At 42.1% G+C, this 14,758-nt stretch overlaps 1 protein-coding gene across 1 annotated transcript in view; it reads right to left on the bottom strand.

The window, feature by feature from the left end:
* Nucleotides 1–9,789, bottom strand: part of MYO3B (myosin IIIB) — a 443,683-nt gene extending 433,894 nt beyond the window's left edge. Inside the window, exons 1-3 of the mRNA XM_019656795.1 lie at nt 9,755–9,789; nt 3,166–3,349; nt 2,306–2,440 (exon numbers count right to left, since the gene is read on the bottom strand). Coding sequence (XP_019512340.1) covers nt 2,306–2,440; nt 3,166–3,349; nt 9,755–9,789 — 354 coding nt within the window. The remainder of the gene's footprint in view (nt 1–2,305; nt 2,441–3,165; nt 3,350–9,754) is intronic.
* Nucleotides 9,790–14,758: the final 4,969 nt, after the last annotated feature.

The following is a 14,758-nucleotide window of genomic DNA, read 5'->3' as shown; positions in this document are numbered from 1 at the left end:
ATATAGATTGGGAATTGCTGTGATCCAGCCAGACAGCCCCCATCTGTGTTCCTGGAACCCGGCAGACAGCGCCACAGCATGGAAGCCAAGTGCAGAAGTGTGGTTCTCCCTCCAGTTCTGTAATGTAACCCATTATGTGACTGGAGGCTTGTCACTCCTCTGGGCCTCCAGTCCTGCCAGTTCTAGGAGCCCAGCAATCCCTGTTTCTATAAGCATATTGTAGGACTGGACACACCCAACCACCCAGCAGCCTAGCAGAGAGGGTCCATTCTGGGACAGAAAAGACTGAGAACACCCCTTTACCGTCAACTTCAGTGTGGACCAAAACAATCTGCAAAGGCATAAATGTCAGCATACTGTATTGCTGAGACATGAATAATTCGGTGTCTCAGGGCAGCCTCATTATTGGTTACCGGTCACCCTTAAAGCAAGAGACAGCCTGCAGAGGAGCATGTGCACAAGGCTCAGTTGATAGTTCTGGGCTCCTTCTCATCTCTCAAGATGCTGCGTGGCCCTTTCTGGCTGCCTTGGCCTTGCCTGATAGCTGACCTTTGGTCGCTCCTCCTGGGGAAGAGAATTCATTCACCAAGTGACTACAGGTATGAGCAGCCCACCTGCCTGCCTGGTCACATCAAGGGGAGGCCCTGGAAAATTCCTAGAAGTTCTAGTTCTCTTTGTTTAAATACAGAGCCTTTTTGAGTCAGAGGATGAAAAAGAACATAAACTAAGATTTCCTGGTCACCATACTTCCACTATCAAATTACAGTAAGGTTTAAAACATGGAGATCTTACCAAGCTGAAGAATATAATCAGAGACATTAGAAACAATACTTTCCATGTTGTAGGAAAAGCAGCATTTAAAAAAATTAATGTTATTCTAGAGCTTCATTGGCAGGATAAAACCTATAATATTCTCAGGGAAAAGGTGGGGAGTAATAAAATCCAAAAGGTGATACTATGAGAATGTGTTATATGACAGCCAGCCAACTAAACAAAGATGTTTTCTGAAAACCAAAACCCTTTACATCTTTATATCCTGAGGAAGGCAATTGATGTGACAGAAATGTTCAAATTGGTTTTCCTGCAGATTATTTCATTTGAATATAGCAAATGAATTCTCCATACACGGTTGTCACGGCAACCAGTACGTACTGCCCCATGCCAGGCCCTCCCAGAGCCAGGTGAAAGATTTGGACAAGAGGTGCTAGATGGTGAATTGAGGGCTGGCTTCTCCTTTGGGGATCCTCTCTTAAGGCCTTCATGTGTGTCTATATGCTCCTGGATCACATATGTAACCCCCGGCACAGAGGCAAGTGCTGAGTCAGAGGGGCAGAGTCCAGAGCAAATCAGGGTGGGCATCAGGAGCATGCAGCTATAGACCTGTCCTAATATGATAATTTCATAAATTGTCATTTTGTCTTTGCTATTTTAGTCCCATGGGGAATTAGATTTGTGAGAAGTTGACTCTTGCACCCAGATACACACATTCATTCCCATTAATAAGGAAGAAATCAGGCAGGACAAAGTGTTCCTTTCAGGTTCCCTCTTCAGAACAGATGATGCCTGGAACACTGGCGGCTTCCTGCTCCCTGCTCCCAGTTTCCAGCAGCACTTCTCACTAGAAACTGCCCCCAGCCACAGGGAACTGCCTCCCCCAAGTCCACACCCCCTCCCAGTGATTGGCTGATGCAGAGATACAATCCTGTTCTGCAAAAATGGACTGTTCTGCAGGGGCGTCTTAGCTGTCCATCTCCAGAGGATGGGCTGAGGCCTCTGTTGTAACCACACTGCTGTTCAATGTCTCCCTTGCCAATCCTGCCTTCCTCACTTCCTTCTCGGTCTATCTCCTGCAAGATCCCTCCAATAAACCTACAGTACACAACTCTCAGAATCAGTTTCAGGGAACCCAGTCTACGATGAGGATTAAGGAACATAAATGGACTAATCTAAACTTGGTGAGCCAAAAAATCTCAGGCCAACAATTTTTGAAAATGAGTTGCAATCATGTTTTCTATGAAATGTTCCCAGTTTAGGGAAGAAAATAACCTTTTGCAACTGTATTCCTCTATTCACTCAGTATTAGAAGATTATTAAACTTTTGAAGCAGAGAAACATGCACATTTTCAGTACACAGCCTACCTGTAAGAACTCTGGAGGAGAACGCCACATCTGGTAAGGTACCCGTGACACAACAAAGGAGGGACCGACTCCTTAAATGTGTATCTTACACTATTTAGGCAAAAATGCATCTGCTTGCCTCTGGAACTCTGAATGGATGGTTGGTTCCCCAGAGAGAGCCTCTTACCTCCAGGACCAGCCACAGCTGCCCTCCCACACAGTGATCCGCTTTGTAAAACATCCCATAAAACTTGACAACGTTGGGATGATTAGGAAGAAACTGCAAAATGTTATATTCTGCCTCAATCTCTTCATCCATATCCTACACAGGGTAAAACAATAAATAAAAAACAATAAAATTTAAAAAAAACATTATGGATTAAGTCTATGGTATGAGGAAGGGTACAGGTATGACATCATGATCAAGTAATCACTTAATAAAGCATTTTTATCCTGTATTTTTAATGTCATCATTAGCACATCTTGAATATACTTAACAGTGGACATTCAGATCAAAACTGAAAGCTTCTAACTATTATATTGATAGAACATGTTTATTATGTCTTTTTTCTTTAATAATATTATAAATATATATTTTTTTAATTTAAAAATGTCTGAGTTGTCAAAGTGGTTAAGGAAAAGTAGCTTGAAGGGACCCAACACAGGAGAGGATACCTATAACCTCACTGTGCAAAAGAGCGTCCAGCATTATAATCTTGATGTTCAGGGCTCTGAAATAAGATGCCAGGCTAAGATAACTGAATACCCATGTCTGAGTCACCAGCCTCTGTATCAGCCCAGGGAGTGAAACACATCACTCTTTCCAAGAGAATAACTTTTGAAGAGCCCAGAGAGCCAAAATCAAAATAATAGTGAAATAGACAAGAAACAGAAAGTTTCAACTCCAAAGGGTGTCCCATTCAGATGAGCTGACAAATCATGACTCATTTTGAGGTTTCATAAAAATTATCCCTAGAACCCAGGAAAAAGTTGAGAACTCTGTACATGCAATATTGTACTATGGTGACAATTACCACCATTACTTACACTGATTGGATCCAGAATTTTTACTGCAGCCAGGCTCCCATCTCTCTTGTTAGTTACTTTGTAGACCTTGCCATAGGTGCCTTTACCTATGGTCTCTATAATTTCCCAGGTATCTGTGGGGTCTGGAAGCGATTCAAGTCCAAGCATCATGGGGCTGTAATGAAACAATCCATACAGATGTTTCCTGGTGGGGAGAAAGTTTGTTATGTGCAACAAGTCACAGATTTGGGGGCAGTACACTTTCAAAACAAGAATATTTTTATTTCTTCACCAACAGCCTTATGGTACCTTTCTATTTTAAGTGAAAAATTTAAAAGAGGATTTGAAGCTTCCTTAAGAAATGAGGGTATAAGTTAAAGGGGTGGGAAACCTTTAAAAACACAAGTTTTAAAAAGGGGAGTATTATACAAACACTAGGGGAGGGAGTAAAAGGGCTAAAGAAAATGTCTGGTCATGACTGGACAGCTGTCATTCTAGGCTGCTGCCAGGGGGAGTGTCTGAAAGTGAAAGGTCTTAGATCTTCACGCCCTGGTTATGGTAGCCAGGATCAGCCTCTCTGATGGTCACTGGAAACCAATCTCTAACCTCTACGTGCAAAGTCTTGGCTGCCAGGAAGGATCTGCACCAGGTGCCTGTACCAGGCACCAGTCAATGCACAGCAACCACTGATCCAACCAAGTCTTGGGTCCTGCGGGGATGAGCCACACTCAGACCCTGTCCATACAGCAGCCGCCTAGTGTGGGAGTCACACTGAGTGGTTAACCAGAAGCTGCAGACTCACTTTGCCTGTTTAATAAGGACACAGCCCTGTGCAGTTTAAGTACAGTTGACCCTCAAACAACGCAGGGCTTAGGGACACCGCCCCTCTACCCATAGAGTCAAAAACCCACAAATAACTTTTGATTCTACAGTGGTCTCTTTGCATCTGCAGATTCTCCCAACCACAGCCGGGAAGGGGAAAATACGGTTTCAGTCTATAGGCAGTTGGTTAAATCCGTGGATGTAAAACCTGTGGATACAAAGGGCCAACTGTATTAACTGAAAAACAATCCAAGTATAAGTGGGCCTGCACAGTTCAAACTTGTGTTATCCAAAGGTCAACTGTCCTGTAATAACCAGCAGCAAGCTTCGCAGGCAAACAAAGTCACCCGAGGCTGACCCCACGAAAAACCTCCTTCAAGTTCGGTTGCTCCCAGGCTGGATGAGGGAGCCCAAACCCAGTCTGCTTCTAACCCCAGGGGAGGGGCTATCACGGTATCCAATCCCCACAATGACTTGGTGTCCACCCAGGGTGAACACTCTGCCTCATGCTGGGCATTTCAATTTACACTTCTAATTATTTTCCAGAGTGCATTGTCCCAAGGCACAGGCCTCTGACCTGGCACAAGAATCCACTTTTTATCTTTACCCTTTCTGATGGGAGCATTTCAAAGATATTGAAAACCATTACCAAAACAAAATGAAACAAAATCCCAATGGCCGTGGGGCTGACGCTGGAAGGGAGCCTGTCTTTCCAGAGTTTATCTGGCAGGCACACCATGCTCCAAAGAGGCCTGCAACTAGCACCTCAAGAGCCCAGGCAAGGGTCTCCTCTGGCTGAGGCACTGACCCTGAAAGGTTGGCTGGTCAAACAATTCCTGCCTTTCATCTTCTGGTTTCCAGACTCTAATGAAGTCCAAGCTCTCTTCCTGGCTAGTATTTCACAAAGTCAATCTTTCTCACCACAAGCTTCACAATTTCTGCATTATCTGTACATCACCTGTGTTATTAGTTACTAAATACATTTAAATTACTTGGTTTTTCATACAAATAAACGTCTTCTAAAGGCATTTTGTATCACTATCCTACAGGCAAGACCAGTATCACTTGCCATATTTCAAAATTAACTGCAAAAAAGATGATTACACTAAAAACAATAGTTAGGGCCGACCAGGTGGCGCGTTGGTTAAGAACTGGCTTGGGACGCCAGAGGGCCCCAGTTCGGATCCCACATATGAGGGCCAGTGACACTGCCCTCTACAGCTAAGATGCTGAACAACAGCTCGACCTGGAGCTGGGCTGCCGTGAGTGGCCGGTGAAGGCGTAGGCTGCAGCCCCTGTGACAAGTGGGTTGCCATGGGCTACCGTGTGTAGCCAGCAGCCAGAATGAGCAGCCAGCAGCCGCTGTGAGCGGCCGTCCAGAAGCCGGCGACTGATCTGCCTCGCCCGGGAAGAGCGCAATAATGGTGCCAACTTGGGCCAGTGAAGCAACGTCCTCCACAACTAGACTGAAGAACAAAAGGACAGCAACTTGTCTGTTCCCCTTCCCCCGATTCCCCAATAAAAAAAATTTTAAAAATAATAAAAACAATAGTTATTAAAACCCATCAGATACTGCTGCTCCTGCTCTCTTTCTAAGAAAAAGGAGATCATTAAGTGATGGGGAGAAATTAAAGACTAGCACAAACTTCTCCCTTCATGTCATCAAAAGACCTGAGGGCAACTTGGCCCTGCCCAAGTTTCAGGCACACCCAGGCCACTTCCAGTGGCTTTTTCATGTAGACTGCCTGCCTTGGCTCAAGCTGCAGGCTTTCCTAGGGTCTCTCAAAGGCTCACGGAACCAAGACAAGCAGCATCTGGCTTGAACATGTCCTGTACCTCTGGATGAGCAGCCCTAAGTGCAGGACTAGCAGCAGCCAGGCTTGGTTTGTGGCTTGGCTTCTCAAGGCACTTCCAAGCACAGCACAGGTGGCAACCATCTGCAGATTTCTTTCTGGCTCCTGTTGGGTGGCCCTGGGTGGGGCACAGGCTGTGGCTGAACTTGACCTACAACAGATCCCCTCCAAGGTAGTTCTGGGCCTGGCACCCTCAGTGGCCAGCTTCAAAATGAGCTGGAGCATTACCCAACCACCACCAAGTACGACACCCAAAGGGCAGATTGGACAGGCACCAGAGTCCTGCTGAGGCAGATCCTGCTCTGTAGGATCAACCCCTGCACAACAACTCTTCCACTGTAGTCAAGGCCAGTCCTCACAATGAGTGATCCCAAGGGTCAGTCCCTCACATTGATGTGCAATTATCAACCAAGGCTCAACTACAAGAGGAGGGCACATACAACCCACACAAGGGACACACCTGGAATGCATGGCTCAGGTGACCAGAAAGACTGTGCCACTGAAGCCCACAGCACACCTACTACATACTTACTACACTAGTAAGACCAGAAGACATTGCAGCCCTACCTAATACATAGAAACAAACACAGGAAGGCAGCCAAAAGGGGAGACAAAGAAACATGTCCTAAATAAAAGAACAGAGCAAAGCGCCAGGAAAAGAACTAAGGGAAATGGAGATAAGCAATGTGTCAGACTCAGAGTTCCAAGAACTGGTTATAAGAGTGCTCAGTGATCTCAGGGAGAACTTCAACAGAGAGATATGAAGCATAAAAATGGAGATGCAAACCATGAAAAAGAACCAGTCAGAAATAAAGAATACAATAATGGAAATGAAGGATATATTAGAGGGAATCAACAGATTAGATGAAGCAGAAGACCCAACCATTGATGTACCAGAAAACACCCAACTAGAACAGCCAAAAGAAAAAAGAATCTAAAAGAACTGAGGAGAGTTTAAGGGGCCTCTGGGACAATATAAAGCACACCAAGATTCGCGTTACAGGGATATCAGAAGGAGAAGAGAGAGAGCAAGGAATTGAAAACCTATTTGAAGAAATAATGACAGAAAACTTCCCTAACCTGGTGAAGGAAATAGACATACAAGCCCAGGAAGCACAGAGAGTCCCAAACAACATAAACCCAAAGAGGCCAACCAAGACACATTATAATTAAAATGCCAAAGGTTAAAGACAAAGAGAGAATCTTAAAAGCAGCAAGAGAAAAGCCGTTAGTTACCTACAAGGGAGCCCCCGTAAGACTGGCAGCTGATTTCTCAACAGAAACTTTGCAGGCCAGATGGGAGTATCAGGAAATATTCCAAGTGATGAAAAGCAACAATATATAACCAAGATGGCTCTACTCAGCAAGGCTGTCATTTAGAATTGAAGGACAGATAAGGATCTTCCCAGACTAGAAAAAGCTGAAGGAGTTCATCACCACCAAACCAGTATTACAAGGAATTTTAGAGAGACTTCTTTAAGATGGGAGGGGGGTTAAGGATGGGTGGAAGGGGAAGAGATTAAGAAGTACAAATTGGTTGTTACAAAGTAGTCATGGGGATGTAGGGTATAGCATGAGGAATATAGTCCATAATACTGTAATAACTAGGTACAGTGCCAGATAGGCACTAGATCTATGAGGGTAATAGATGGGAATGGGGTTAGGTGCAGGGTGAAAAAGGTGAAGGTATTAAGAAATACAAATTGGTAGTTAATACAGTATGGGGAATATGATCAACAATGTTGCAAAGATCATGTTAAGTGCCAGATGGTCACTGGGCTTATCAGGGGGATCACTTCATAGACTATGTCCAATGTGCTATACACCTGAAGCTGAAGTAGAATAATATTGAATGTCAACTTTAACTAAATATATAGGTATATATAGTCATAGGATGTGGAATACAACATAGGCAAGATAGTCGATGGTATCATAACAGCTATATAAGATGTCAGAGTGGTAGTGGCTTGGGGGTAGATTATCACTTTATGAGGGGTTTAAATATCTAACTATTACGTTGCTTTGTACACCTGAAACTAATATAAATAAATAAATAAATAAATAAATAAATAAATAAATAAATAAATAAATAAATGTTTTTACAAAAATAATAGAAGAAGACCTGAAAAAGAATTAGCAAGAGAATACCTGTCACTACGCAATTCAGTTTTCTTTATTACGAGATTCCCCCAAAACTCTCTACACCTTGAGAACTGCTCCAGGCTTGGTTTCTACAACAGCAAAAAGCAGGTCCAGCCAGGAGTGCTGGTCAAGACCAGACAGGCTGGGGTGAGGAGGGGACAGTACTGAGATATGCTTCCTAGAGAGAGGACTCTGGCCCATCAGCCCAGACAGAATGACTTTATCCTTACCAGTGTGGTCCCTGTTTCTCCACCAGCTGGGACACGCATCTGGGTTCAGTGCTGTGACACAGTAGCACTCAAGTCAAACTGCCTGCACAGTCCTGGCCTTGCTCTGACCAGACCTGAGATTTGGCCTAGTTACTCATCTTTCTGTGCCTCAGTTTCCTCATCTACAACATGGGGCTGCTGCTCCTGGTGAGGCAACCCACTTAACAGAGTTGCATTAAGGATTATGAGATGATGACAGAATAAAGTGAGCACGGTGGGTGCTCAGTGAATGTCATCTGCCATCACAAAAGCACAGCGCCAATTTGTGCTTCAGAACAGGCAATGCTTAACAATTCCCTGTTCTGTTTTGCTTTAGCCATGAACTAAATAGAACCCAATTAATTTTGCTCTAACCAGTTAATAGTTTCAGACAAATGGCTGGAATTTTGTGTGTGCAAATGAAATTAAATCATAGAATATGGCAGCAGGGGAGGATGCTGGAGCCCATCAAATCAAGTGGTTTCCTAGTGATTTTTGGCCACAAAACCCTTTTGTTAAATTAAATCTCACTTAGGATGCTGATGTACAATATAAGCTGAGAGAAACAGTGCAGCTCTGGCTGAAGCAGGCTGGGAAATCAATTGCCGGCCCTAGGCCCCCAGTGGGAGGACAGATAAGGTGGCCAATTGTCTTGGTTTGCCTGGGATAGCCTTGGTTTCAGCACTGAAAGCCCCATATCCTAGGAAACTTCTGAGAACCGGGCAAACTGAGCTAGTCTGTCACCCTAGTATCTGTAGCCTCGTCAGAGCAATGTTAGAACCCCCACACCCACACCCACGGTGCCCCGTTATGGGCTAAATTGTATCTCCCCCAAAATTCATATGTTGAAGTCCTAACCCCTAGTACCGTAGAACGGGACCATAATTGGGCTGGGGCCTTTAAACAGGTAATTCAGATAAAATAAGGTCATATGGTAGAGGGGAGGAGTGGGGGAGGCTTATATAATATGACTGCCATCCCCATAAGAAGAGATTAGGGCACATACATGCATAAAAGGAAGATCACATGAAGTCACAGAGGGAAAATGGTTATCTACAAGCCAAGGAGAGTGACCTCAGAGGGATCAACCCTGCCAACACCTTGATCTCCAACTTCCAGCATCCAGAACTTTGAGAAAATAAATTTCTGTTGTTTAAGGCACCCACTCTGTGGCACTTTGTTATGAAAGCCCTTGCAAACAAATCCACTCCCATTCTACAGATGAAGAAACTGAAGCCTAGATTGGTGACCCAACTGTTTAGGGATAATATGGGAACAAGAATTTGGGCCTCCCTAGCCCAATCCAATGACATTAGTTCTACAGAATAAAATGAAGGGAGTTAACTGGTTAACAGTGATTCTCACTGACCAACTGCACCAAATATCAAAAAGTTCTGTGTGGAAATACCCACAATCAGGAGGCTAAATGCCTCCTGATTTCTGACCTAGTGGACAGAAATCTTTGCTCCTTCCCAAAACAAGAACAACTCACCCAGAGGGATTCATCTACAGTTAGTGCCAGTGAAGGGTAAGCGGAAGACAGACCAAGCGGGTTCCACTGCCATGCCCATCATGTCCATGTGGACGTCCACACACAAGGTAAAGGAAAGGTGCAGTGGTGCAGGTGCACATCAACAGGGTTGCTCGTCTTCTCTCTTTAAAATCAATACCCACCTCTACCAACTCTCTGACGAGTGATTAAATAATCAGCTCAAACTGGCAGCTTATCCAGCCCTCTAAAGGTGTGATAATCTCTTCCAGGGAGGCAGCTGGAGCAGCCTTTCTGACAACCAAAAAGCCACTCCTGGCCAGAATGTTAACTTTGAGGGTAGGCTGCACTTCTGCCCATGTCTGTGTTTGGAGCATGACAGAGCTGGAGCCTCATGGAAATAGCCAGGATTGACCAAAGAAGAGCCAGCAGCAGTTTGGAGTGAAAGAGATGAACCTGGGACCTCAGGACTCTGCAGAACCCAAAGATGTCACCACAGGGTCACCTGGGCTTCTGGCAGTCCCCAAAATGGGGCTTCCATTATTTAAGCCCCATTTAAGCCCCATAAGTTTCATTGGACATGAAACGAAAGGGTGACTTCAGGAGGCTAGAAAACTCAGGTTACACAGGCTAGGCTACTACTCTCTTTGAAAGACAAAGGACGAAGTCTGTCTGAGCAGAGGTGAGTGATGGACTTGTTAGCGTGGGGGTAGGAGTGTGGGGTAGGCTTGTGCAGTTTACAAATCAATCAGGACAGGCAGTCTGTGTGGTCTTGTCTGTGTATGCAGTTGCTGTAAAGCGAAGACCTGATGAACACTTTTTGTTTTTACATATAATAGTATTGGGTTATCGGAAAAGTCATGACGTATTTTTTCTATGTTTTTCTTTGCAAAAATGCGTCATGACTTTTCTGACAACCCAATATTATGCAAGTCAATGACACAAACAGATTTCTCATCAAAGTCACTGTTGTCTGAGAGCAAGAGTCTGCTGTCCCCCATATTCCTGTGGTGTCCAAATCCTTTCACTAGCAGGAGTAGCAATTAGCAAGGCAAAGAGGACAGCACTTAGGAACGATGGCCCATTCAGTAAATAAGGGTTACATAGGCATTAAAGGAATATTTTCCTATCTTTGTCCACACATCATTATTAACCAAGGAAACACCCAAACTCCTCATTACTTAAGACCATTAGATAGATAGATATGTAGATAGATAGGTAGGTAGGTAGGTAGGTAGATAGATGATAGATAGATAGATAGATAGATAGATAGATAGATAGATAGATAGATATTTAGTAAGAGACTTTATCCTTGTGGTAACTCAGTCCTTTAGAAGTTAAGGACAATTGCCTTTTTCTTGTTTTGTTTTGTTTTGTTTCGTTTTGGTTTGGTTTTAGAAGGCAAACTGTTAGAAGGCAGAAGTCATGTCTCTTTATGGTGGTTGAGAAAGCAGGCTGCCAATAATAATGTTTCTGTTGATGAGTACAAATGGACTGAACATGACCTCTGCTTGCAGTTAACAGCAGGGGCACCACCAGAGAATGGCTCAGCTCCAGCTCCCTCTGACCACAAGAGCGGGCCTTGCCCAGGTAACACATAACCTTGTGGTGAGGAGTTTCACATATGGCTGTAAACCAATACCACAGCTGCTGCTTTATCTTATCAGGATTGAATGTCTAAAGACTTCCTCAGAGTTTGGTTTCAATTATCAGTAGAGGACATACTTTTACAAAATAAGCCATGAAATACTTAAAGTTTTGGTTTTATCAAACATTATTCCACAGATTTCTAGCATCACAAAAGGAAAGTCAAACACTATGCTTCCTGATGGAAGAATACCTCAGTACCCAAGAAATAGCATTGTCAAAAAAAATTAAACCTGAATCTGATTACCAAGCTCCTGATTAGCAATTCACAGAAATAAAAAAAGAGAGGGCGACATGTTAGACAACACCATGTGTATACAATAAGCAAAACCAGACCCTAAGTCTCTTCAAGAAATTCTCCAAGACAAATGACCCATTTTTTTTTAATTGCAAATAAAAATAAATAAAAAGGTAATCTCAGGATTAAAAAGGCATAAACTACATATCAAATGTAAAATAAAAGTGTGGATTCACAGAAATAAGATTAAAAAATTATAATGTTTATGAGATATTTAGGTCACTGACTAGTTATTTGATGATATTAAGGTACCATTGTTAATTATGTTTTAGTTGTGATAATTGTATTGGTGGTTATGTTTTTTAAAAGGGCCCTTATCTTTTAACAATATCCACTGAAATATTTACAGGTATAATATGTCTGGAAAAATATGAGGAAAACTAAGAAGGGATGTACATGAAACAAGATTGGCCATAGGGGGTAATTATTGAAGCTGAGAATATGGGGGTTCATGATTATATTCTGCTTCCTTTTGTATGTTTTTCAATTTTCATAATAAAATTTTTTTTTAATTCTGCATAATTAATGTACGTCAGTATACATTCTGGTATTCGTACACATGGTCAATCACACCTCCCTAAAGCATTTCACCACCATCACTTTGGGTAATACTCTAAAAAGTCTCATGTGGGCATTTTACTCCTGTAGGAAACAGTAAACCACTAATATAAGACCAGCAAAGTACACCAAAGCGTTTGATTGTAAAGAACCTACACTCTTATTGTCAGGTCACCTTCCCAATCCACCTCTAGCCGATGGAGGCGCAGTCAGTTCCCCTCTGTGGCTGAAGTCCCAGCGCAAACTGCTGCTAAATACAGAACTGTAGTTAGAAGAAACTAATGAACCGCTGAATGGCACAGGAAAATCAATAGGCAGAAGAAAGCAAGTGACCTTCTTCTGCCCGTCCAACTCCTCTTTCTTCCTGAAGGAGGGAAACAGAAAGAATATCAATACACAGATGCCGAAATGAACAAAGAGACTTATCACCACAAAGATCTGCAATCTTTTTCATCTTGTCCCTAAAAAAGAAACTGCCCAATGGCATGAAGCTGAATCTGCCCAAGGCCAAATACAGAGTCACACAAAGAAGAGAGAAGTGCATACACATTAACTAGCTGGTGGGTGGCCAGTGAAAGGCTTAGAAGAAAAAATGAAAAATAGTCCGAGGTGAGCCTCGACTTTAGCAATAAAAGGAATCCATGGAAAAAAAAATTCACATGGTGTCCTTAAAACTGATGTGTTTAGTGAAGATGAAAGAAAAAACAAACATAAAAACTAACCCAAAGGAGAAAGGTGCTCCTGATAAATTCCCTGCTCATTCACCTGTATCTTTTCAGGGGCCCTAAGAGCTGAAATCCCAGATGGGGGCAAAAGCAAATAGATGTGTTCAATTCTTCCAGGGCTGAAGTGAGTACTAAACATCCTCATTCTGAAGTGTGTCCATTTCTTCCATGTCCTACTGCTCTTTCCTTGTGCTTTATCCATGGCTTCTTGGGATTAATAAAAAATTAGACTTGGTGATTCCATGGGGATTGTACAGTATCTCCCCTTCTTTCAAAAATAGGTCATAGATTAGACAAAATTACCATAAAATTTATTATTTATGCATTTAGTAAGTAGTTATTAAATACCAATTGTATGCAAGACCTAGACTAGGTTCTATAAGAAATATAAGGAAGAATAAGAAACTTAGCTCTGTTTTTGGAGTTCTAAACTTGTTTAGAAAACCTTTATGATTTCTGGGGCAAGGAGGAAGAGTAAAATCAGGTATCAACAATGAATGAACAATGTTAACAACACAAAACTGAAAGCCAGCAAACAAAACACAGAAAAATGTACCAGCAATAATCAAACAAAAGAAGGGCCACAATTTTATGCCTTTGAAAAATAATTTCAAGGACAGTGAAAGATGGAAGATGCCAGAAATCACTGCTGTTTTCAACCCAGCTTTCTCTCTTCTCCCATAAGTGTGATGGTTTTAAGAGATGGTAAATGGACAAAATTCTGAAAAATGTCTGCAACATTCACACTCCCTATTTAGAGAGAAATAGAAAGGGCAAATCAGCATCAGGGAAAAGAGTCCAGGCTCATTCACTCATCTATTCAATAAAAATTTATTAAGAAACTTTTGCATACAGTACTCAACACTAGGCTCTGTGGGTCATTAAGGAAGTGGAAGAAACAACGAGGCTCTATTATAAAACAAGTTGTATTTCCAAAGATATGCAGAAGAAGATGCCTCCTGCCAAGTGGAATGACACACTTAAAACAATATTTCAGAAGGAAGAGCAAAGCCAATATCCATCAACCATGACTATCCCTAATGCCCAATATCCATACATAAGAGGGCAAATGAACAGGCCTCAGATAGACAGACATGTCCTGGTAGAATTCCTGAATATCAAGGCAGAGAAAGAAAATTTCAGGTTCATAGGACATACACACACATCCTAAAGCAAACAAAATACCCAGGCTTCTCTCAACAGCAACACTCAATACTCAACACAAGAAAATATACAATCTATGTATACAAAGTTCTAACAGAGAAAACAGTGTGAAAAAATATTTTAATATTTAGTCAAATTGTTCAAGTATAAAAGCAACAGACATTTTCAGACATGCAAGAGCTCAGTGACTCCAAGTCTTACTTGAAAAAACTTGACTTGAGTCCAAAACCCAGCAAACCAAAAGATAAATGTTGAGCTCTAGTAAAAAATCTGATAGGGAGAACTGAATCTATTTATATTTAGAAATAAGGCTAAACAACAATATGAAGTACTTTTACAGAAGGAAAAGGTTATATATTTCAACAATAAAAAAAAATAAACCAAATTCAATGTTTAGGGAGTGGTAGAGAGGAAAAAAATAAGGGTAGAACTTCCTCAACTTTGTTTACTTTCTAATGATCAAAAATCAAGAAATTTAGATTTAAGCATACTATTTAAAATTATAAAATCATCCAAGTGAAATAACAGTATTAAAAAAAATAAGGAGAAAGTATATGGCTGAAAATATTTATTATACCACTAAATATAGGATTCTTCGATGAGCTCAAAATACAGAACAAACCAAATCTGTAAAGATCTACATCTAAAATAAACTCTCCAGGGCTGGC

The sequence above is a fragment of the Hipposideros armiger genome, unplaced genomic scaffold (assembly GCF_001890085.2).
Source record: "Hipposideros armiger isolate ML-2016 unplaced genomic scaffold, ASM189008v1 scaffold_266, whole genome shotgun sequence".
NCBI classification, from domain to species: domain Eukaryota; kingdom Metazoa; phylum Chordata; class Mammalia; order Chiroptera; family Hipposideridae; genus Hipposideros; species Hipposideros armiger.
The sequence above is the reverse complement of the archived record's forward strand: the minus strand, read 5'-3'. Positions and strand labels throughout refer to the sequence as shown.